The 25,488-nt window shown below is 42.0% G+C and overlaps 1 protein-coding gene across 1 annotated transcript; it reads right to left on the bottom strand.

The window, feature by feature from the left end:
• Positions 1 to 513: 513 nt before the first annotated feature.
• cand1 (cullin-associated and neddylation-dissociated 1) lies at positions 514 to 23,021 on the bottom strand. The gene is made up of 26 exons (XM_074698292.1): positions 22,676 to 23,021; positions 14,599 to 14,674; positions 14,445 to 14,512; positions 14,200 to 14,354; positions 12,272 to 12,395; positions 11,896 to 11,983; positions 11,638 to 11,806; positions 11,456 to 11,561; positions 11,211 to 11,356; positions 10,753 to 10,904; positions 9,516 to 9,656; positions 9,199 to 9,340; positions 8,889 to 9,097; positions 8,642 to 8,810; positions 8,457 to 8,546; positions 6,493 to 6,646; positions 6,164 to 6,401; positions 5,872 to 6,060; positions 5,636 to 5,779; positions 4,046 to 4,181; positions 3,772 to 3,948; positions 2,209 to 2,304; positions 1,845 to 2,014; positions 1,591 to 1,755; positions 1,355 to 1,462; positions 514 to 1,257 (listed from the first exon to the last, which is right to left on the bottom strand). Exons 1-26 carry the CDS (start codon positions 22,741 to 22,743, stop codon positions 1,033 to 1,035), a joined length of 3,705 nt encoding a protein of 1,234 aa, XP_074554393.1. The 5' UTR covers positions 22,744 to 23,021; the 3' UTR covers positions 514 to 1,032.
• Between the last annotated feature and the right edge of the window lie 2,467 nt (positions 23,022 to 25,488).

Below are 25,488 nucleotides of genomic sequence, written 5' to 3'. Positions count from 1 at the left end.
TTAAAAACTTTAAAAACTCGTCTGTTTGAGGGACACACGGAGGGAAAAACGACAGAAATCAGAGTATGAAGGCAGGCAGAAATGGACCTCTTTTTTATTTTTCTTGGGCGATAAACAACAGTGGATTATCCTGACCAGACCGACTGGACCAAATCAAACCAGACTGGACTGTGTTGAACCAAATCAAACTAGACTAGAACACAATACCAAACCAGTCATACTCCGACCTAACCGGCTGGAACCGGCTCAGAGCGGCCCACAAGCAGACCGGCCTATCAGAATATCGTTACAGTTTTTCTCACACTGCGCTACCGTGTGGACAGCCACGTAGGTCTTCAAAGTCATCCAATCAGGTCTGGTCAGGTTGAACCTGGTCCAATAAGCGCTCCTTTTCCCTCACAGGGAACCAGGGGAAAACAAAGTATCTGATTGGTCCACAAACAGTAAAACTCCGCCCACCTGTCACCAGCCCACAGCATCATATCAGTTTCCTTTATCATTCACAAAAAACCAGTGAGCCCTTCTCCCATTGGTCACCACAGCCTTGGGCAGGAAAGGCTGTTTTCCATTGGTCAGTTTAACACGCCAGCTGTTAGTCACTAAGCAGTGGCCAATCAGGTAACAGTACCTGTGGAACTTAAAGAAATATAAAGAAACTAAAAAAGAGAATGATGATGACATGAGGTCGCCCAATCAGACGACCTCACTAGAAAAACAAACAGGAAATGGGAGGAGCTTCCAAGCCTCGTATGGAACATATTTTTTCTGGAATATTTTTTATTCTTCGTTTTTGTCCGTTTTGTCTGTTTGTCCTTTACCTTTCTTTCCCAACCGCTGATTTCAGTGCAATGCATCATGGAACGATCGATCGCTAGGAGAGGGTGTGTCACTACAAGTGTGTGTTTGTGTGTGTGTGTGTCATGTATGTGTGTGTTTACGTCCTGTTGTCATGGAAACATGCTGCAGGGTTAGCGCTCCAGCAGCGGGGGGTGGTGCCGTGTTGCATCGTGGGAAACTTTCAAGTCCATCTCTTTAGCTGGTGTCCATGGACTCCACGTTGGCGGAGCTGGAGTCCCTCTGGATGGAGTCGAAGATGGCTGCCAGCTCCTGATTGGAGGAGATCTGGGACTGGAACTCTGACATCAGCGGCGACTTCTCAGCCTCGGGGATCGTGAGCAGCGCCACGACGGCTCTCATCGCTGACCGCTTCAGCTCGTCTTGTTTTTCGAACTCCTGCTTCACCGAGTTTGCTTTCACCTACGGAGACACAAAAATACTCAGTTTTTTGTGCCGTTTCATGAGAGTGTGTGTTTTTTTCTCTGTGGTGTATCGTGTTTATCATTCGTCTCCCAACCTTGGTTGTGCAAGTAGCTCTCAGGGGCTCCACCAGTCTGTCCAATCTCTGAAGAACAGCGCTGGGGCACAGAGACGAGAGCCTGGCCAGCATCAGGAATGTCAGCATCTGAAGCAAAATTAACAACCATCAGAAAGATGAAAGGCGGAGGTCATAAATCACAATTTTTGAGCAAAAACACCAAGATGAGGAAAGATTCTGATCAAATCAAATTGATCAACTTTGCTCTGTCGTACCTTGATGTCGTAGTGGTCTTTGAGTCCGTCCTCTACGTGGTTGAGGAAGGTGAAGATGTCGAGTCGGTCCAGGCAGCTGTCCAGCAGAGTGTACATGCACTCGAACGCAGCCTTCCTCAAGTCCAGACCATCGTCCACGGTGTGTTTGAAGGGCCCCATCTCCACCTGAACACACAGTCACATGTGAGTCACGATCAGTGCACTAATGAGTAACTCTGTGTACGAGTGAAGAGTCTTCTCCTGGTTTTTCTCACCTCTCGGATCAGCTCCTTCCTCACTTTGGTCTCGTTGTAAAGCTGTGGTAGAACAGAGTCCAGCAGCTCTCGGATCAGGCTCGGTTTGTTGTGGGCTGCCGAGTTGAACGTTACCAAGGCGACACGGCGCACGTTTAGGTCTGGGTCTTCCAGCGTCTTCAGGAAATCACCTGAGGAAGAAAATCAGGGCTTAATTTGACAGATTTCTTAACCTTTAAAAGAACTAAACTGATCCTGGAGCCGCTCAGGCAGCACAGCATCAATAACAGACATGACTCTGTAGTGGAAGTCACCACATGGGCTGGAAACCACTTCCAAAATCCACTCCAGTGTGCACCATTAAACCCGTACAGCTCGTGTTTACCTATGCAGTTCTTCAGCAGGGGGTCGATGGGCTGTGGTTGGTCAGAGATGGTGAATTTTACAGCAGTAACTACAGAGCTCCTGGCGTACGATGAACCTAAAACACACAACAACAACAAAAACAGTCATTAATCAAAATCCTCACCTTCTAAAGGTCAAATCAAAGCAACTGCAGATCAAATCTTACAGGAGACTGAAATGATTTCATTGTTTAGCTTAGGCTGTGGGAGGAAACATGTTCAGTATTCACTTCTTTGATTGGTTGAACAAAAAAGACAGCGCTGTTTCCAGGCAGATTAAACAGATTAATCACTCAACTCTTGTGAAACTGAAAACACATTCTTGGAAAATAAGTTTCTCTTAGAGTTTAATCACCAGTTTTGTTTTGGTCTTACCATTGTTAAGGCTTAAATCTTAATTATCTGACTTCATTTCTGTAAAGTATGAACTTTAATGGCTTTAAATTTAGACTTTGTGACTATTTTTCTTGTAAAACTAGTATTTTATTCTTGCTTATGTGAAATTAAGTCCTCAATCCAGTAAATTCCCACTTGATTCAAGTTTTATCACACCTTTATTTCTAAAATTCACCAACTTCAATCTTTTAGAACTTTAGTTTCTTTATATTTTTTCCACTTTATATCCATAAAAGTAAGAATTTCTGTGTATAGGAGATTTAAGACACTTTATCCTCTTTTAAAGACATATTTTTATAGATGTGCTTTCATTGGAGATTTTAGCTGAGCTTTTTTTAATCGTCTAAATGCTTTTATTTTATTTTTATGTTATTAATAACTGACAGTATCATGGGCAGTATTTTAAATCCTTTTAGATTTTTTTTCCTTTGTTGTTTTGTTTTAATCCTTAATGTTTTTATTTTTACAGATGTTATCTTTTCTTGTATTGGTGGTGGTTCTTAGTCTTTTATATATTTTTATATTTTTCCTCACATTTCTCTTTTACCTCTCTTTCACTTCTTCTCTTCTATTTCTTTTCACTGGTTGCTTTTATGATGTAAAGCACTTTGTCACTTTGTTTTGAAAAGTGCTATATAAATAAGGTTTATTATTATTATTGTTATTTTTCTCTAGTAATCTCAGATGATTTTTCTCTAATGATTTCTTACCTGAAAGTCAATGTTAAAAACTTTTCACCTCTCATAACCTTACTTCATAAAATAACTCCTTGTTTAGTTTTCACTTCATTCTCTTAAAGTTGAATTCCATCAGTTTTTACTGATGTGAATTCAGCCTAAAGTCGCCTCCTGGTGGACAGAGTTGTAACTACAGCTACATGTCTGCTTGAACTGAGCCCAAACTCTCAGATTGCCTCTGTCATGTGTTCCTGAGCATGTCAGGTATTCATCGTTGTTAATCTGAAAATATTCTGTTAAATATTCAATCAGGTTGTTTTTAATCTGCATAATGAAACCACAGAGACTTGGCTTTGGGTGTTAAATAAGCCCTCATAAATTTGACTCCCTCAGTCTAATGAAAAGTGGGGTGTCATTTGTCTCCAGATTAAAGCTTTGATATCTGAGGAAAGTGTTCAGAGTCTCGTTTACCTGAGAGCAGGTATCCTTTGAGGCGTGGCAACAGGGTTTCTGGATCGATCAGCGTCAGTTTCCCGAGACACTCAGCCACCACGTTCCTGGTCCCCTCCTCCTGACACTCGCAGTGTTTGAGCAGCAAAGACCAGACAGACTCCACGTACGGCTTCAGACCGGACACAGACGCCGAACCTGCACAGACACACAGATTAAAACCAAGCCCACACACACTCACACACACAGATTATTTCCTCTTCATTCATAAACACAGTCAGTGATCGGCTCTTACTGATGATCTCTTTGAGCGAGTGCAGCAGCAGATACTGTCTCTTGGAGGAGGAGATCTCCTGCAAGACGAAGGGAAGATACTCCGGAAGGTTCCCCACCGCGATGCTGCCCAGCGCGTACGAGGCTGCAGACTTCACCTGAGACACAAACAGAGCGGGAAAGGTGAGTCTCTTCAAACTGATGTTACTCTACACCTGTTTCTGTTGAGTTATTTGGCTCTGATCGACATTTTCAAACGTGCATGATAAATCTGATTATTTAGTTTACGATACTTTTTGTGTAACTTCTTCAAAAGTTCCTTCTAATTTTAAAATATTATGATGTTGTTTGTATCTCTTAAAGACTTCATACAGGATTTAAATACACACAAAAAATCAGTTTTGATCACCAAACAATGACAAATAATATCAATTTTCACACTTATAAAGAGTTAAAGCTATGGTGTACGATTTGGAAGCTTTGTACATCTTAATAACACCGGTTATAGGGCTGTTATGGTCCTATGGTCCAATCTACACAATATAAAAACCAAAAAGAAAGAAAAAAATCCATTCAGTATATCCGCTGCAAAGCTGCAGACTAGTTGACCAATCCGAACCGCGCATGGTATGCGCAGTTCAGATTGGTCCGTGAGTCCATCCAATCCCCTGTCTCCCTCGCTCCGCACCATCATGCCCATGGTCCCACCTCGTCCTTCCCCACTACCCCTCTCACGTCAGCTAGCTGCTCAGCTACCGAAGCGTCATGGAGCCAGAGAAGACCGAAACCAGGAAGCTGTTACTGTTACCCTCCACAGGGGAGGGAAGAAAACAAAAACAATTCAGACAAAAAGGCTGAAGCAAGGTCCCAACAGAGACTGAATATTGGAGAAATGTACGACCTGTGGAAAAAGCTGCAGAAGAATTTGGGACTGAAGACTGACGCTGAGACAGCTGAGTTTCTGTTGAACAGGTAATGACTTTGTTTACCACAGTGGGAGATGTCAGCTGAATAACTCTGGTTAGTCTGTGCATGTACTGGCAAATGACTGAACACTGCTGGTCAGAACAGGTCGGCTCTGTCAATAGATTTTAGCATAAGTTAGCCACGCATCTTTAGCATTGTAAACTGAGCTGGTGAAGACACGCAGAGAAAGGTAAAGCCTCGCCCACAGTCGGCTCTGCTCTGGTCAGCTGGCAGTGGCAACGCCAGACCTGCTTAGCCTTAGCTTAGGCTAACTCATGGTTTTGATCGCGTCGGTCCAATTGAAAAAGCTACCACTGTGTGTTACAAGAAGGATGACTGTCTTGTTTGTTACATTTTCTGCCGGCCGCTTCTTTCTCTGTCGGAGGGGGCGTGTTGTTAAGAGGCGAAGAAGGGCAATACAAGCTGGGGGGCGGGATCTTAGAACACAGCAGGGAGGGGTGAGTGAGGCTGCGTTTTTCAAATGTGTCTCATCAGCCAAACTGGGTTTCAGATCGTAGACCATAGCTTTAATATAAGTAAATAATAATCTCCATTAAAACTTTCATTTTCTTTACATTAAGTAAAAAAGTTTTTTATAATTATATTAACGCAGGTCTCACTTATGGAGCAGTCACATAAACGTTACCTCTTCACTGGAGGAGGAGAAAGCGTCCAGGATGACCGTCTTCAGCTCTGGTTGGCTGCTCAGGTCCACATGGTGTCCCACCTCGCCCAATGAGAGCAGAGCGAGCAGCCGGATGGAGTCTGTGGAGCGGCTGTTCTTCACGTCCTGTCGGCGAGGAAATGAAAACACATTCACACCAGCTCCAGATTGAAGATTCACAGAAGAAGATAGACCAACAAACGGACAGGTGGTCTCACCTGGATGAACTGTCCGACCACAGCCGGCCCCTCCGTGGGACAGGCTCGGGTCAGAGCGGCGACACACTTGGCGATGGAGCAGTACGCCTGTTTGTGAGGCAGAGCGGCACTCTGGGAGTAAACTGGACCCGTTAGCATCCTCAGGAGGTCCATGTAGCCCAGACCAGGGGTCTCTGTGGCTACCAAAGCCTGAACACACACACACACACACAACATAGTTTTACACACAGATTTTTATACAGAGAAAGAAAGTAAAATTCCTGATGCTGGAATAATCCCTGTGTTCTGGTACCTGGTAGAAGTCCAGCATGGCGGCGAGCGCGCCCCCCTGCAGCAGCGGGGATCGAACCAACGCGATGAGCTGCTGTAGGATGTTCCCCCCGCTGAGCTGACCGAGCGAGGACGGGTGAGTCACCGCCAGCGTGGAGAGGAAGCTGAGCGCCATCTGAGACACATGCATGTCGCTCTCTGAGATGAGAGGAGGCAGCTCGGCGAGCACGGCGTCCACCATGACGGGGGTCACCGCGGAGCTGCAACATCAATGCCGTGTTACAGACAGCAAGGGGAGAGCGGGGTTTGGGCTTCAAAGAGTGTGTGTGTGTGTGTGTGTGTGTGTGTTACCTGTAGTTTCTGAGCAGGATGTCCAGAGCAGCCAGCGTGCAGAGCTTCAGGGCTCGCTGGTTTTTGCGGAGGAATGAGGCGAGGATGGGAACGGCGTCAGGAAGGACCGGCCTGAGATCGATTTTCAGTGGAGAGCCGGCGATGAGCGTCAGAGCTGCACACAGAAACATACGAAAACATCAACAGAGTCAAGAAAGTCAGGAAACACAGTCAGTCTTTTTGTTTGTAATTCACGGATCAGAGTTTTGACACATTATTAACGTTAAAAACAACTTGTCACTTATTCAAACTGTGTCAACACCACAAGCTCATGTGTTTACATCACTGGTTAACTGTCTTATCAACTATAAGCGGTGGTGAGCTAGTTTGCATGTCTCAAAGTAGTTGACAGTCGTTTGACGTTTGTGTTTGGGCACGTTGTTTGAATTTGTCACTCTTGCTCTTTAAGGAGGTGAGGAAGCTGAAGGGTGAGGTGCTTCATCATGTTCGTAGTGTTTCCTCCGTGTGTGTCAGAAGTAAGCTTCATAGACGGGCTTTGATGGGTCTATTGGTTTAAGAAGTCGCCCGACTGTCGGGTTCCTCAGCCATACTGAAATTTCGGTCTGTAGTGGTCAAAGTAGTATGCAAAAACCTGCAAAATCTGCAGTATGCCAAAAATCCGTGGTTGCTAACTGATCCAGGAAAATTTCTCAGGATGCAACGGACCAGTCTACCTGGTTTCCCACAATGCACGGCACCAACGCTGTTTGTCTATGCGGGTGACAGGTTTTGGTGAATTACTGCCATCGACTGGAATGAGTTGGCATTACAACTACAATACAACAACACTAACGCTTATATGGTCTGTGAGATAGAAGTGAAGTGATACGAAGAAACTAGAGGTGTCCCAGTCCGATATTGATATCGGACTGATATCAGCAAAAAAACAAGTATCGGATTATATCAGAATGCATCTAAAATCGATTTATTTATTTAATTGATTTATTAGGTTATTTTCTGGGTCTTCTAATTTATTCTTTATTTCATTCAATTACTAGTATTTTTTATGTTTAATGTTAAAATTCCTGTTACCCATTGGTTAATAATAAATGGGTCAGTTTTTCCTCATACCTACTGTTGCTGACTACTGCTCTTTGTTTGAATAATATCACTTAATCAAGCCTTTTCTAACATGACAGACATACCACAAAATAAGTAATAAAAGTATGCATGTTTAATGCTGACATTGTATCGGATTAATATCGGTATCGGCCAATACTCAATGCTGCAGTATCTGTATCGTATCGGAAGTGAAAATGTAATATCGGGACATCACGAGAAGAAACACCAGTAAATCTTGTCACTTCCAGTTATAAAAGAGGTGTTAACTTCTGCAAATTCATTAAAGCCCATATACACTTTTATATAGGATATAGGATTATATAGAAGTGTTTTTTTCGTCAGTTGTAAAAATAAAAATCCCTAGTAAACGATATAACTTTGGTGTAAAATTAGAAATCAAGTATGATTCTGTTTGATATAATTAACAAAATAACTAAAAGGCCGAGATCTGCCCGTAGTTTGTTTCGTACATTTATAATAAAGGCAAAATAACATAATCGCAAACCAGAGTAGTATACTACAAAACAGACCCAACTAATCAATCATACTATATACTACATGCAAAATCAGTAGGTAGTATGTAGTGTTAAAATACCAAACCTCATTTTTCACACAGCTCGTTTATTTTCCGTAATATATCAATAATTATTTGTGTACAGATCTAAACACACGAGGCGCCAGGAGTCCTCAGAGAGACTCGATTAGACACGAATCCACCTGGGACGTAACAACCTGAGGCATCAGCACGAGAGAAAAACGATGAACATCCTGGGATTTCATGTGTTTACTTTATGCACATAAAAAAAAGGGAAGCGAAATCTCTGGAATTACCCTTTAATTGCTAATCAGGGGGCGGGGTTTACCTTTCACTGTGGTCAGTCTGGTGATCTCGTTCTTGAGGCGTTCTAAGAAGATCAGCAGCGTCCCCGGCAGCTCGTTGGGCAGCCTGTCTCCTAAACACGCAGACAGGAAGATAAAACAGCTGTTAGAGAAACAGGAAGCTGCACATGATGACATCACTTCCTCATGACTGACAGGTGGCGCTCACCTAGGTTACAGATGATCTGCCCCATACAGGAAATGGCTCTTTCCTTCACTTCCTGGTCGATGTCGGCTGCTTTCAGGCGTCTGATTGTGCAGGTGAAGAGGTCGTTGATGTAAGGGGAGGGGTCGAAGCTATCGCCGTTCTCTGATTGGCTATCCAGAGGTCGGATTACCTGGAAGGAATAAAGAAACGGAGTTAGACCCAGGTGTGATTTCAGAGACAGACTCGGAGCAGGAGGTTTGATTCTCACTTTAACGAGCTGCTGGGTGACGAGCAGAGCCTCTGAGGTGATCTTGTAAAAGGGGTCTCCCACGCAGGCGACCACGGGGGGGACGAGGGCAGGGACGTGAGGGTGGAAGGCGTGAGCGGGGTGCGTGACCATGATGACGTGGAGACACGCCAGGGCGTCGATTTTGAGGTTTGAGCTGCTTGATTTATCGTTCAGAGAGAAGATGATACCTGAAACACAAACGGCTCAAGTTTAAAAACTGCGATCCTTTTAACACAGACGTGCCTCTTTTCCCCCGCCATGAGGTCGTCACAGGTCGTCATGACGTTACCTGGTATTAGTACGGGGATGTGCTGCGTCAGAGCTCCCGGCAGAACGTTCACCAGCTCCGTCAACATGTTGAAACAGCACTGACGAGTTTTCACGCTTTTCTCCTTCAGCTGCTTGTGCAGAGCTTTGACGATCATCGGCACCTGCACGCGGCGAGACACAGAGAGGAGACCGTCACTACTTAATCGTTGAGTCTGAATCAAAGCTGCAAGATGGACATCTGCTGCAAAAACACAGAAGTCCGAGGTCTTTCTGCATCCATCAGGAGAGAGCTGGTGAATTTTGGCAGCTGCAACAGCTAACTTTATTCATGCTCACCTGGCTCTGCAGCATGGTGAGCGGCGTGTCTCCCTGCTCCATGGCGTCTGGATCAGCCAACCAGCTCTGAGCCGGTCTGGTCTGTTTGAGCAACGACAGGTAGGCGTGGAAAACATCCGCCTTCACGTTTTCCTCCCGCTCCTGAAGTCACACAGATTAAAAAAAGAAAAAAAAGGTCAGAATTAGGAATCTGGATTACTAAGAGCAGAGCGTAGCCCCGCCCAAAATCCTTCCCCGTCTTCACTGTCTTTTTAAATCTTCAAGAAATCATAAGCCACTAAACATACATCGCGCTGAATTAAAGAGGCTGTGAGGAGTTTGAAAGTGATCTTGAAAAAGTCTCCCTTCTCCACACTTCAAAATGAGACTATCAGCGCTAATGTTGCTGGTTACGGGTTATTTTAAATTGCTACTTCTTAGCTTTCAGTTCGGATTGATCTACAGCACGTCTGGGTCTCCATGACAACACCACGCCGGCTGATGAAGTTTGATAAAGAGAAGAGAGATGTGTGTTTTTCTCTGCTGAAAAAGATTTCTGTGATTAATTTTGTAGTGATGGTGGAGACAGGAGCCTAACTGTCAGACAGAAAAAGGACAGAAGAGCAGAAGAAAGATAAACAGGAGAGAGATAGAGCACGAGCTACAGGCTAATTAGCTTGATGACTGGCAGGACATAGCTGACCAGGATTCGTCTACTAACGTTACACTTTGCAGACATGTCTTAGAGCACTGGGCTGTTAGCTACGCTAAATATAAACAGCTACTTAACTACTTACAAACTGACAGTGTTTACTTGTAGTCACGTTAGTCTACAGATACAACTAACTAATATACAGCTAACATATAGCCAGCTACTACAACGTTAGCTTGATGTCACGTTTCAAACCATAGAGCTACATAACTGTACTGCTAAATACCTTAACTCAGCACGTTGTATCCAGTAATAAGTTGACTTGAACAAAGGAAATTTATTTTGATCCGATCTCCATTTAATTCCAAAACTAACACACACCACTCTAAAAGTAATTTACCACAGTGTGCGGAGACTCCGGGCCACAAGGTGGCCAGGGAGTGCAATCAAAACAGATCCTCCTCACAGCATCTTTAAAGAAGAATTTCAAATAAAATAAAACCCTCTGAAGTGGGATCATTTTACAGTCTGTTTCAAATCAAACATCCCAAGACATCGCCCTCTGCTGGTCATGAGGAAAACTGCAGCTTTACTGTCTGACGTTACCTTAAAGCGACAGACGAGCGCAGGAGAGACGGAGCGATAGAACTCTGGCAGCATCTCATGACGAGTTGAGACGACGGCGTCCAAACACTTAGCGGCCGCCCGTCTGACCTTCCAGCTCATGTCGTCATCGTCGCTGTACTCATCGTCACTTCCTGGAACAAACAAGTTTAATGTTAGCATGCAAGTTTGTGGTTTCTAAAGTCAGTTTGAGAAAGAAATCATTAAATTTTTAAATTTTCTGTCAATTTCTTTTCCTTTTCTATCTTTTTTTTTGTCCCTGTTAGGATTTTGAAATATTTGACTCAAAGCTTCAAGACTTTTTCTAGTTTATTTCTTCAAAATGTCAGATGAAATCACCACTGAACAGATTTTAACCGTTAGAAACTTCTGTTTTTAAGAGCATTCCTCTTTAGCTGCTAACTAAACTAGTTTTTAAATCATGAAAATTTCAGTTAAACCTTGGTAGTCTTCGTCGTTCTGCTCGGCATCCATCGCGTTATCATCCTCGTCTTCATCGTCAAAGTTGTAGTTGGGGTCGTAGGTCAGGTAGCGCAGGCAGATGGAGATGACAGTAGGAACGTGGGGGTAAACTTCTTTGGGACACCTGCAGCAGCATCACAGATATTACAGGTCAGACGTGAGGAAAACAGGAAGTGGAGAGCTTAAGGAAGCTATGGTGTGTGAGTGTGTGTGTGTGTGTTACCTCCTGACGAAGGACTCGAAAGCCTGGATGCAATACTCTCTGAGCTCGTCATCGTCGACGTTACAAAACTTCACTACGAGAGGGATGATCTTCTCCAGATACTCTCCTGAAGAACACAAACAAGCGGTGTAACGATGCTGCTGTAGAGCTGAGATTTCAGAGTCTTTCCGTCTCCAACTCACCGATTCTGTGTCCGGCCTGTCTGCTGATGGCCGCCGTGCACTGGATGTACGTCCTGGTGGTCGACATGTTGTCGTTCCGCCCGAGCTCGGTCAGCAGGTGCTCGATCAGATCGATGAAGACCAGATTCCCACAGGACATGACGAGGTGCCCCAGGGCCATGATGGTCCTCTGAAAACAGAGTGAGACGACAGCGGTTAAAGGTTGAGGATAAAAACACAAAGCGCTGCTGTGAGGTGAAGGTCAGACGTCAGCGGCACCTTTCTGACGGCCAGTCTGGGGGAGGTGAGCTGAGGGAGCAGACAGCTGAGGATGGAGGGATGGAAGTTCACCAAGAGGCCGCCCTGTCTGCAGAGAGTCACACAGAGAGGGGGAAAGGTTACTCCCAGCATGCATCAGTACAGAATATTAGCTCTCTTTAATCTCCAACAGCCCATGCTTGTCTGTTGTTGTTAAAATCTTTATTCAGGCTCCGCAGACTGAAGCTCAAACTGACGCTTTGTCATCGTCTGCGCTTACGTAACATCATCTTAAACAGTGATGTTACTGAAAGTTTAACACCCACACGTCCACCAGCCCAGGATTAAACCTGCCTGGAGTGTTTGAAACACAGAGAGACAGAGACGGGCCGTTTACCTGCACAGCATGTCAGCCATGATGTCGAGCGCCTCCAGCTGGACTGACACGTCTTCCTGTTTGGCGATGGCACTCGTCAGGCGACCCGTTATCTTCTTACAAACGCTGGCAGCTAAAGCCGAGCCTGAGACAGGGACAGAGGAAACATTAAGAACAACTGATGCTAAAAAAATACAGGTGGAGTATTCTGATACAAGATGTTGTTGATTGTTTGTAGTTTTTGTCAAAAATGTGGAGTTTGTTTTTTGGGTAATATCTTTGTGATCTCCAAGAAAATCTGTGTTTTTTTGTAGTTTTCCTTAGAATGTTTCCTGTAACAAATCTGTAGTTATGTTTTATGAAGTTCTTGTGATTTATTAACAGTTTTTGAGTTGTATTTTAGTTTTTCAGTACATTTGTGGTTTCTGGTTATTAGGGATGGGAATTGATAAGATTTTGTCCATACCAATGCCCCGTATTAATTCTGCTTATCGATCTGATTCTTTATCAATTCCTGTTGTGAATTTTCTTGGTACAAAAAGTAGCTTTACAGGTTTCCTGTGTCAACAACATTTAATTGAGTTTATACTGTAAGTGAATAAAATGTAACTGGTCCCTGAGTCTGGATACTTCTGGGCATAATTAAACAGAAACAGGTCAAAATTTCACACAATGTGACGTTGATGTATTGTGTTGTAATATATTTATAATTCAAGTAGGCCATCTAGTGTCTCAAAGTGGTTATAGCAATGGTTTAAGTTGTTTGGAACCTTTCTGTAGTTATGAAGTCAGCCATTAGCCTTTCATTAGCCTGTTAGCTTTTGACATTTGAAACTCTCAGTGTTTTTTACAAAGAGTTGATGTGATATGTTTTTGTGATGAAAGTTGAAATTCTATTCTGAAGCTGAAGTTATACTGATGTATGCTAACTGCTAGCATATCAATGCAGTTTCCCAAATAAGTTAGCATCAAGCTTGCGCTATTTTGTTATTTTGGTAAATAAGGCGATTTATACCATTTTGAATGTACTGAATATGAATCTCCTTTTCATTTTTTTGTAATCAACTTGAAATATTAGTATCTAAGTTGTTTTTGTCAAGTTTTTTTGTAGTAAATCTGTAGTACAGTCAAAGTATGTTTGCAGTCTTCGATAGTAAATTTGTATTTTTAGCAGTACAGTTTTTGTCATGTGTTGGTAGTGTATTTGCAATACACTAGAAGTTTATTTTCAGTTTTTGCAGTGAATTCTAGTTATTTTAAGTGTAGTTGTAGTTGTTTTATAATAAATTTATAGTAAATTTTTAGTTTTAGAAATGTATATGTAGTGTGTTTGTAGTTTTTGGAAGTACATTTTTAGATTCCGCTTGTTAATTTTGATGATTTTGTCATATACTCATGGTTTTTGCAGTTTTTTGTAATATACTTAAAATATTAGTAGTATCTTTGTTGTTTTTGTGGTTTGCCTTTTTTGTTTTGTTGATAATGTTTTTGTAGTAAATCTGTTGTACAGTCAAAGTATGTTTGTAGTTTTGATGGTCAATTTGTATCTTTAGCAGTATAGTTTTTGTCATGTGTTGGTTACGTATTTACAGTATACTAGAAGTATATTTTTTAGTTTTTGCAGTGTATTTGTCGCTTTTGGAAAGAAATTTGTCGAAACTTGTAGTTTTGGTAGTGAGTTTGTAGTTTTTTGCAGTATTGCTTTAGTATATTTGTGGTTTAGAATTGTAGTAAATAAGTTATTTTTGTTTTGAATATTTGAAGTTTTTTAGTAAATCTGTAGTTTTGTTGAATACCTATATTTTTTGTTGTGTTGGGGTTCAATATGTAGTATTTCCATTTGAAGTTGTCTATCTGTAATTCTTTTTGTATATCTGTAACTTTTGTAGTTTATTTGTAAGTTCTTTTATAAATTTCTGTAGTCGTTGTAAAAATGAGTAGTTTCCTACCGCTGGAGGCAGGCGGTAACTCTCCGATCACAGTTTTGAGTCCGATGGAGGAAATGTCTCGCAGTTGCTCTTTGTCTGACAGCATGTTGGTGCACAGAGTGTCCACGATCGTCTCCACCTGGTACTCCTTCACCTTACTGACCAGGGGCCCCAGGCTGAAGAAAACAAACGCACCCACAGTTTAACAAACACAGGGAATAGACTTTCTGAAATAACAATCCATATGTGTGTGTTTGCATTTTTACCATTTGACAGCCAGGTTCTGAACTTCTCCATTTTTGTCTTCCAACAGTTTGAGAATCATCCTCACCACCTGTCGATCAATACATCCATCAATCAAAACATCGATCATAAACGACGCAGAGGAGTCGTTACAGTATAAAAGATTTACTAACTGACCTTTCTCTCGCTGTCGTCGTCCAGTTTGATTGAATCTTTCTGTAACTCCGTCATCAGGTCGTTTGTGGCCATAAACCTGCAGAGAAATCAATAATCAATTAATCAGAGAGTCAAAGCTGCTGCGGCGTCAGGTCTGCTGTTTTACTGCAGCTGACAGGGAGAGATCAAAGACCTGACGATGGAGCTGCTGTGCAGCCTGCCATGAGTTTATTAAATATTAAACCAATTAAACAACAAGTTTAAAAGGACGCAGTAAAAGCTGAGGGTGGAGATGGCAGACAGGAAGTCAGTGCAACTACTTTTCTTTGTGCATGTGGCTCCTTTACCTGCAACAAAACCAAAACATCTGAGCATTTTTTTATGCATTTTGTTGGGAAAAAAGCTCATAAGTGCTGATTTTATGAATTTGCTTAAAGCTACCAACTTCAAAAAAAAATTGGTTCCTCTTTTTTTGAAAATGTGTTTTTTTGGTGTGTGACTCTTCAGGTTTGAGGATCCAGAAAAATCACATTCCTGAATAATAAGGATGAAAACTGGAATGAAACCCTTCTTCTCAGCCGGTTTGTCAGGGGTTACAGAGTCTGAACACCCTCTGGAAAACACGAAAACCAGCTGAAGACAACCAAAATCACAACATATGACGAAGATGTCTGGTTTGTAACGCTGTGAGGATTGAGTCGATTTTTCCAGATAAAACCGACACGAGCATTTACTCAACCTCACATCCGCAGCAGGCTGTCAGGGTTTGGTACTTGCTGCAAAAGCTGATTAACTTATATCACACGGCGTCTGCTCAGCTCAGCCTCCGCTATCTGATGCACGGCCTGACAGTCTGAGCTCAGGGCGAAAAGATGACGGCGCTCCAGAGGAACTCCGACCATTTCTGTTATTAGCTTTTAATGAAACCAAAATATCGATGTTTGAAGTCCAGAAACTGCTGGCTTTTATAAACGGGGACTAAATTTAGAAAATGAGGTCATCTTTCTGGCGACAAACGAGCTGTTTTCTGGATCGTGATGACTTTATGTCTTTAGAGGAAACCCTCCCCAAAGGTTTTACTTCAGATCCCAGCCTTTTAATCCAGAGTTACATCTGCTGCCGCGAGCGTGTCCGATCCAATATTTGTGTTTTCCTCCGCTGCCTCCGAGCACACAGTAAAATTAGAAAAGCAATTTGGATCTGTGTGACAGCCGAATAAGTCTGCTGAGAGGAAACACACAGCCGGAGTTCAGAGCAGAGACACATCACCTAAAAGCGGCAGTGTAATTATCTCTCCTGCAGAGCCGCCGCTGATACAGACGCAGTATTAAAGCGCTCAGATCAGGACTGAAATGACTCGTCGGGCTTTTTCTCGTGCGGGGTCAGCAGCTATTTCTACAGCGACAGGAGCGGATACTGACAAGCTCACAATTTCACGGATTTCTGGCACTGAGACGGCGGCTGTCAGGGGGGCGATGAAACTGATTAGCTGAGCTGTGATCGTCCTCGAGCGGCTTAGAGAAGAGGCTGATGGCTCTGAGTTTTATCTGTTAACATGAAGGTTTTTACTTTGCTCTGCTCTCTGCTTCAAGGGGAATCAGTTCTGTTTAAACCTGGGATCTCTGAACATATTCGAGGGTCTACACAGACCGTTCTGGTTCCTGAAACAGGCAGTGATGGTTGCATAAAATATGTCTTTTCAAAGTCTATAATTCACTTTTAAATTCTTTGATTATTATAAAGAATCCCTGCAGTGATAAAGCTGAAATATCAGGAATTAAAGTCCAAAAAATTGACTAATAATTGTTAACATACAAAACAAAACAGATGTTTTCTATTTAAAAAATAAACCTGATTTTTTTTCTTTTTGAAGCCAAAGATCTGCTGATATTTTAATAAAGATTTTTAGACAAACCGTGTTTTTTTTAATCCTATTTTACATTCTAAATCAAAATCTGAGAAATAGCTAATGAACAAACTTAAAGTTCTCTATAAATTCAGTGCGGTAAGAATTATATATTCATTAAGTATGGTTTAGTTTTGATCACTCCGTTCGGTTTTTCTTTTTCTTTTTTCTTCGTTTTGTGGCTCAGTTTGAAGCGAGTGTGTAGCTGCGCTCATACGCATGCGCAACGCGAGGTGAAGGATACAGCGTAACAGTTGTGAGGAAGCATGTGTGTTGTTTACATGACAGAGAGTGTACCTGTGGCGTTGAGTTTTTCTGCTAAATAAGGCTCTAGTTCTCATTGTGTCTCTTCATCCTGGCAGACTACCTGCGTTTGTTTATATCTGGCACGCCGTGCCCGGACTGATACACTAAGCAGCGAGCGCCTCGTAGCCAGCGCAGAGGTAGCGCCGTTTTACGACACAATGAGAACTAGAGCCTTATTTAGCGGTGTTTTTGTGTGAAAGTAACGTGCTGAAAATTCTCTAAATAAAGCGTGGGAGTCCGTTTATTTGTGTTTTTGGTCAAGTAAAATATGGCCCCGTCTGAGTGCAGAGGAAACCGGCAGAAGAGCAGGGAGGGGGTGTTTGGTGCGAGCGCTCTGGGCTTCTGCTGCACAAAAACACTGCTGTAGGGGTAATTTCTGCCCTAAACCTTGTGATAGGACCCAACTTGTTCCATCCCGAAGTATCACTTTAAAGTAGATATAAACCACACAGGGTGAAAGGGAGAATTTCTCCTCGTGCTGACTTTATATACAGATAGAAACACTGTGATACAGTAAAGAAAACTTAGTTTACTCCGAAACTGATGGGATATATATGATGTGATTTGCATCATCACAGCGAGAAAAAGCGTGGGGCGTATCTGTAAACACTGATTGATGATCAAAGTAAACACAGGGTCAATTTTCTCCAGTAACTGCACGTCTTATGTGCGAATTGGGGTGAAATTCTGCCGTGCACGAAGAAGAAAGCAGAGAATTGTAAACTATAAAGATCCGCCTGAGTTCTGTCTCCACTAGTTTTGACCACTTTATGATCCTACTATGAGCGTGAAATTTAGTCAAGGCAATTTTAGTCGCTTGTTCAAGAGCCCTGTACAGTTTAATTCACATTTAAAATATCTGAGGAAAAAAAGATCACTTTCCTGTAGGCATGGCGGCTTTTGTTTTGGCGTGGTGGAGCGCCACGGTCATTTACATGAAGCGGAAACCCTGGATATAAGTTCTGACTGTAGCCTGCAGTGAAATGCCACAGAAGCAAAACTACACTAGTGTTACAGGATTCAGATAAACACCGATATCTTTTATCTGACTCTGACAAAAAATATAATAATTCTGAAATTGCTGGTAATCCATCAGAGCAATGAAGAACTTAAAGCTATGGTGTAAGATTTGGAAGCTTTGTACATCTTAATAACACCGTTTATAGGGCTGTAATGGTCCTATGGTCCAATCTACACAATATAAAAACCAAAAAGAACGAAAAAAATCCATTCAGTATATCTGTTGCAAAGCTGCAGACTAGTTGACCAATGTGAACCGCGCATGGCATGTGTGGTTCAGATGCCCATGGTCCCACCTCATCCTTCCCCACTACCCCTCTCACGTCAGCTAGCTGCTCAGCCACCAAAGCGTCATGGAGCCAGAGAAGACCGAAACCAGGAAGATGTTACTGCTACCCTCCACAGGGAAGGGAAGAAAACTAAAAATTTCAAGGAAAAGGCTGAAGTGAGGAAGAATTATGAGCGATACAGGAGCCAACAGAGACTGAATATTGGAGAAATGTCCGACGGGTGGAAAAAGCTGCAGAGGGATTTGGGACTGAAGACTGACGCAGAGACAGCTGAGTTTCTGTTGAACAGGTAATGACTTTGTTAACAACAGTAGGAGATGTCAGCTGAATAACTCTGGTTAGTCTGAGCCTGTACTGGCTAATGACTGAACGCTGCTGGTCGGAGCGGGTCGGCTCTGTCAATAGATTTTAGCATAAGTTAGCCACACATCTTTAGCATTGTAAACTGAGCTGGTGAAGACACGCAGAGAAAGGTAAAGCCTCGCCCACAGTCGGCTCTGCTCTGATCAGCTGGCAGTGTGTGTTACAAGGAGGATGACTGTCTTGTTTGTTACATTTTCTGCCGTCCGGCTTCTTGCTCTGTCGGGGGGGGCGTGTTGTTAAGAAGCGAAGAAGGGCGATACAAGCTGGGGGGCGGGATCTTGGAACGCGGAGGGGAGGGGTGAGTGAGGCTGCGTTTTTCAAATGTGTCTCATCAGCTGAACTGGGTTTCAGATCGTAGACCATAGTTTTAAATCCCTGAAACACTCTCTCTTCTAAGATCCCCCAAAAAGGTTATTTTAACTGCAGATCGACGGAGCTCCACTCCCTCAAAGGTCATCTCTGAATCAACAGAAGTCATATTTTCTCACTCATTCCATCAGTTCAAAAATTGACTCAAATTTTCCAGAGCAAACACAGATCTTCTTCTATTTCTACCAAAGTCAACAAGCAGAGACTTGAAAGTTGCTGCAGGCAGATGATCCGTCACAGAGAACAGAGTGTCCACTTTATTTTGGACTGATTTACAGACTCTTAGAAGCTGTTTTTCAAAGTACATCTGGCCTGAACTCATGAACATGATTCGTTTAGATCCAACACAGAAAATATAGATCTATTGCATCTTTCCTGCTTCGGATTAAAACCTTATCAGATAAGTCTTTTTCAATACAGGGTGAAGAAATCTCAGATCCTGTTGCTCGGTTGTGACATTTATCCTGTGCCTTAGTTTGCAACATCCTTCTGTTAACACATCCTAAACTGCAATTTATTCCTGTTCTTACATTAAAAACACATTTACTAAGTTAATACAATACCAAAACATCTATTCACCCTAAAACCGACACTAAAGCATACACTGGAAGGCTCTAGAAATGTGGTGATGAAGCCTGAACTCACACCTCACTTGTGAATCATTTATAGCGTACAGCAGAAGCTGGAGATTAATGTGATCACACTGAACCGTCTGACTCTCAGGCTCAAACCCGGGTGCTCAAACTGTACCAGCGAAACCAGGATGTGAAGCTTTTATTAGCTCATAGCGCTAAATTAGGAGGAACAAGATTGAATGAGGAAAGAATCCAAATAAATAAATTATTTTGTTCATCAAATTTTAAAATAATCGCTAAGAAAAGCAGGAGAGAATAATCAGAGGAAGTTGGGTTTGAGGTATTTATAAAGCAGCACTTGAGTGTTTGTTTGACCCTTGTTTGACTCCTGCAGTGAGACACATTTAAAAGAAAGACAGAGACGACAGATTCCACCTTTAGGCTGGTCTACTTTCAGGACAGGGACCTAATGGATCATAAGAACACTCCTCAGGACCACTTCAAGCACTTAAGGGGAAAAAGAACATTTTCAGTGACCGCTACAACCTCTGAGGAACCTCCAGACCTCACACACTGACCACAGAAACATCTCACACAGACACTGTTTTTTACCTGACAGCAGCAGCATCCTGCGCTTGTTTACATTTAGCATGTGCTCACTTCTTACAACCATGTTTGAGTTTCTATAAGAAGTTTTAAGACACATCCAACCATAGTGAATGCAATTTCTCTACAGCACACCAAACAACACAGGTATAGCATATTTAACACATTTACAAGTTAAGTCCAGATGTTTAATTTTTGCAAATCTCACAAGTTGTCTTGTCCCTGCTAGGCCTGTCACGATAATCAATAAATCAATTAACCGAACGATAAATAAAAACGTCCTCGGTAAGTTTGCCAGCCTCGATAAACTGACACGTGCATGCATGTTTATTTTCCTCCTCTCTTTCCACCAATGAGGCTGAATGAGAAGATGGCTCACTACGTCTATCTTTCCTAACATCGGGGTGCATAGGTTCTATAGCGGATTTAGCGGATTTATAGCGGAGTGAGCATCTGTCAAAGATGCAATCTTTGGGGTGAAGACAGGGCTGCTCGCGCATACACACGGAGAGAGCTGAAGCGAGCGTCCTGAGGGGTAAGGAGGAAACACAGGTTAATATGAGTGATGGCACGAAAGATACGGTTCTTAAGCCGCCTGCCACAGTCCCAGTGTGGGAATATTTTGTTTTTTATCAGAATGAACAAAGTGTGAGCTCATGAACACCAACAAGCTGATATGTCCCATTTGTTTGAAAATAGTGGCAACGAAGAAGAAGAAGGGGAGGTGCAGCGGAGCCTTGTTCTTTGACAATCCCCTCTTACTGAGGCTTTTGGTCTGCAAAGTAAATAGAAATAAAAGCGCCAAATGGTGGGCGCTCAAAGACAGCTACATTGTCAAAGAAATGCAGCCCTTCAACACGGTTGAAAGCCAGAAATGTTAAAAATGTTTGACAGACAGTACGGATTGACTGGGACAAAGTACATGTTACAAACAATTCAGGAACTGTATAAACTCCCTATTATTTAGGCTATAGTTTTTATTGTTGTTGTTTTTTTCGGGGGAGTTTTGTTTTTTCTTTAGAGACAGGGTCTATGTTTTATTGTTTTTGATTAGTACTAATTATTTTCACTGACATGTATTTTTTTCTAAAAGAGAGTCCATTTCATTTTCATTGTATTTTTTTTGCTCTTTCTTGTTTGTTAAATTTATTATATTTTTTGTTTAATTTATTTTATTTAAAAGATCCTGATCTTTTTATTACAGTTAAATACTCTTTGGTATGGTGTACTCACTTTATTATCCCATTTATCATAATTACATCAATGAAAAAATGTGAAAAAAATCAAAATAATATTGACAATAATATAGTTTATCAGCAATAATATTTTGGAAAATTATCATCTAGCAAAATTTGTTATCGTGACAGGCCTAAGCATGATCTCATTCTCTTCTCCTCCTCTGTAATGCTCTCTTGAACAAGCAAATCAACAAAATAGACCGTTGAAAATAATATACCATTGGGACAGTGCAAAACTGATAAAATATTAATACTCAGACATGTCCTGCACAAATCATCAAAAATTCAAGGCCTCTAAGAAGTAAAACTTACGCAAGGACTGTCTGTGACCTTAGGTTTTCAAGACTTGCTTGGACTTTTTCAAGGGCCTGCAAGAACCACAACAAAAGCAGACTGCTTGTGTCATAATAAAGCAGGATAGTTTTCTTTAAATTTCCAGATTCTCAGCTTCTCCAAGAAAAGAGGATTTGCTGAATTTGGAAATGGACTGGCCAGGTCCACATCAGATATTGAGATTGCTGATCATCTCATTTTAAACTGTGGATTATGTTGAACAGGCAAATATATGAAAATGAGACTTTTCAAAATCACTTTTAAATTACTCACAAGATCTTTAAGAAAGGGAACAGAACTAATGATCATTTCTACTTTTTTTGCATCATTCTTTCTGATTGCTTTTCAGAAACTACAAATTAACATTACTTAAGATCATCATACAAATGTACTCAACAATTATGAAACTAAATAATACACATCAAACATGCTAACTGTGGTTATAGACTATCATCGACAAGGTGACACCTCCACTCTTTGCATCCTCCCTGACAGCATCGTTGCTGGTCTGCAGCTGTGACCTGCTCGTCTGTTTACATGTTGTTATTAAACGGTTAACTATGCTATGCTAACGCTACCACTCCCTCAGAGCACCTTGCGCTTTACCTGTCAGAACACGCTAATTTCAACTGTTTGCATCTGAACTACAAAAAAAGACAAGGGTATAAGTTGGCTGACACACTGCCTTCAGCTTTAAATCCACTGTAAAGCATGCATTCATGCATACTCACACGGTAGCTTACATCACGCTAGCTTGCGGCATGACAGAAGTTGGAAAGCTAGCCAGCTAAGCTAACAGCTAACTAGCGGTATTTACGTACTGTAATGACTGTTTGGCGTTGTACGTGGTGAATTAGTGTGCTAAACGGGTAATGACTAGTGTTTAAAACGCTGTCAAGTCAAAGGATATCAAGTGATGGAAGCTAACGAGCATGCTAGCGACGTGACGATGATCAGACAGGTGGCAGGCTAGCTGTTAGCATGTTACCCTGAGGCCTGACAGAGCCACTGCAGCTAACACCGCAGACACTAATATCAGACTGTTTTTAAATAAAAGTGCAGTTAATTTAAAGCAGTGAGGTTGTATTTTACCTGAAATCCTTGTCGCTGGAGGTCATTTTCTCCAGCAGGTTGGAGATGTGGTACGAGGCGCTCGCCATGTTGGTGCTGTTAGCCGTTAGCCTCCTGCTAGCTCAGAGAGAGAAGGAGAGAGTGTGTGTGTGTTCCGGTTGCTGTCTGTCCGTCCGTGTCTCTGTGTTTCTGGCGGTCTGGAGGCTCTGGTTTCTGGAATAAATCGTGTTTTTTGCTTCTCCTGCTGCAGATGCCGCCTCTCTCTGCTTCTACAGCGACTGTCGCATCCCGGGGCGCGGAGTTTGGTTTGTTTGAATGGAGCTCCCGTTCTCTCTGCAGAGGGGCGGGGTTAGCAGAATGGACGCTGCGGGGTCGGAGGGCAGAGTTCGAATTTTTTTTTCACACGGTGTTTTATTAGTACAACAACAATTAGTCTGACATCAAATATTAAGACAATTATAACTTGATTAAATACTAATAATGTAACCGTAAATTTGATAATAATAGTCCAAAAATAAATTATTAAAGACCCTGAGAGGACTTTTAAAGGGGACATATCATGCTGATCCCCGATTTAATACTTACATATAATATAATTAATTTGAAAACAAGACCTTACACCCCCTGAATTAAAAAAAAATGAGATATTGTATTTTTTCTGATATCCTAGAACGAGATTTGATGCCTCTGAAGATAGGTCATTGCTATTCGGCTGCGAGATTTCGACCGTCGTGACGACACGAGGATCCTTTCTTTTTATTGGAGTAATCTGATAAAGCAGCTCCTCCTCTGTCAGTTAGTCACACAACTGCCACTGAGGGATACACCCACCAAGAGCCAACTGACTGAGTGCTGGATGCAGGGACTCTGCTCTGCTGAGCAGCTTGGCTTTACATGGTGAATTAGCAATTAAAACACTGTAGTTTTAGCAGACGTCGTAATACTTGTGAGACTATAACATAGTGATAACATAGTGACGAACTGACGGTAGAGGCGATCTTTAGACTACACTTTCAGCATGATGGATAAAACAGACAGAGAAAAGTGAAGGAGCAGGATGGAGCCCTGTTATAGAAATAGTTTATTGGTGAAGTCTGCCTATATTTCCATGTATAAACTCTACATGTTACAGTACCGGTTTGACTCACCACACTGAAGCGTCCTGAGATGATCTGTGTCCAGGTGGATTTTCTTCCTCCTGAGCTGCAGAACCGTCCGGGTCTGACTCGGGGTCCAATACAAAAGGACGTATCCTACACTCTGCCATTTTATTAGTGCTATCAATGCCTTATGGTGAAGTTTTGGCAAACAGCAAACTCGCTCGGTCTGCTCCATTCAATGTGGCGATTTTTTAAATACTGCCATGCTGCAAAAACCGCCCCCTGGCTCTACCCCCTCCGCCCCTCTGATAGAACTGACCAATCAGAGCACAAAGGGCTGTGACATTGCGAGGTTACTGGAGGTCATTCTCCAAACGGAGCGTTTCAACGAGATCTTCAGAATGGCCTAAAATGAGGATATTGAGAACGCTATTGTGGGGCAATGAAGGAACTAAATGACTTGTACTGAGGGCAGAAATGCTTTACAGGCATCCTAGTCTGGCATAGTGAAAAGGAGAAACAAGCATGATATGTCCCCTTTAAATTGCTGCAGATAATGATGGAAATGACCAACCAAGATCATACTGGGAATTAAAGACACTTTATCCAGTTGTGGATGAATTAACAAGCCGTTTCTCACCGTATTGAATTCTTATTAGTTCTCTTATACTGAAGGACAAGGTCTGAGCACCTGAAAGCTTTTGGTTATTCTTTATTTTGTTCTAAAAGGGACGTCAGATTGAAAAAAATATTGTGGCCTTGAGTTCTCTAATAGTGCTTTACAACGTCTTCCAGTGGTGCACATGGAGACAGAGAGTTGGGCGATTTTTTAAACACTTAACGCCACATTGATGGTGCTGAAGTGGTTTTATTGACTGAGTTTGAAGCAGGGATTGAATTTTACACACAGGGTTACAATGATTCTGAAGACCCTGGTAGTTTTTATTTTATTTATTACTTTATGAGAGCTGCAAAAACTCTTACCAAAGCGACAATATGTTGTGGAAGCAGCTGGATCTGCTTTCCCCATACCATAATCAGGGGTGTATTTAGTCGTTTGGGGGCCCAAGGCAAACCCAGTCAATGGGGCCCTCCATGTCCTTGTAACTCATCTTCCTCAGAGCTAGACTGGCCTTCCCTGAGTCCACTGTCTCTTTCCCAGAGTCAAGGCATGAGACAGTGCTAATCTTGTTCATGGTAACTTAACTCAACTAAATGCATTTCCTCAAGTTCTGTACTTTAGTTTGATTTAGAAAAAAGTGAATCCACAATTTAGTCCACTTTGTCCTGGATTTGAAATCTTTTATGGTCAATGACAGCTTATTTGTCCCACAGTGGGGAATTTACAGAGTAACAGTAACAAACAAGAAAGTATGAAGTGAAAAACATTACAATAGGTGAATATTGAAAAAAAAATTAGTCAAGAAAAAATGTGTAAATATCAAGCACAACATAAAACTGGGAAAAAAATCTACTGAAAGAGGTGATATTTACAGTTACCATACTTTTTGGTGCTATTATTTTAAAGTTAATGTATTTTATTAGACCCCCTGTCCAGTGAGTTATGTTTCCAAAAAAGAGATTTTGTACAATAATGTTTATCACCAACTCAAAAAGTTTGATTTTGAGAAAATGATCCTGTTTCCTGGGCTAGATAAAGTTCTTAAAATCCTAAAAGTCTGATATGTTTATCTCAGATCTCAGAGCAACATTGTTTTTATTTCCTACTTGGTT

This window comes from Halichoeres trimaculatus, unplaced genomic scaffold, assembly GCF_033239565.1.
Source record: "Halichoeres trimaculatus isolate MK-OKI-2021-1 unplaced genomic scaffold, fHalTri1.1 fHalTri1_scaffold_21, whole genome shotgun sequence".
NCBI lineage: Eukaryota > Metazoa > Chordata > Actinopteri > Labriformes > Labridae > Halichoeres > Halichoeres trimaculatus.
The sequence above is the reverse complement of the archived record's forward strand: the minus strand, read 5'-3'. Positions and strand labels throughout refer to the sequence as shown.

Bases quoted from the DNA above. Each gene is read 5' to 3' on its own strand.
- cand1 (XM_074698292.1), bottom strand. From the start codon at position 22,743: ATGGCGAGCGCCTCGTACCACATCTCCAACCTGCTGGAGAAAATGACC. The intron at 14,513-14,598 runs GTCAGTTAGTAA...ATTGATCGACAG, and splicing joins ACGACGACAGCGAGAGAAAG to GTGGTGAGGATGATTCTCAA. The intron at 5,780-5,871 runs GTGAGACCACCT...CCTCGCCGACAG, and splicing joins TGGTCGGACAGTTCATCCAG to GACGTGAAGAACAGCCGCTC.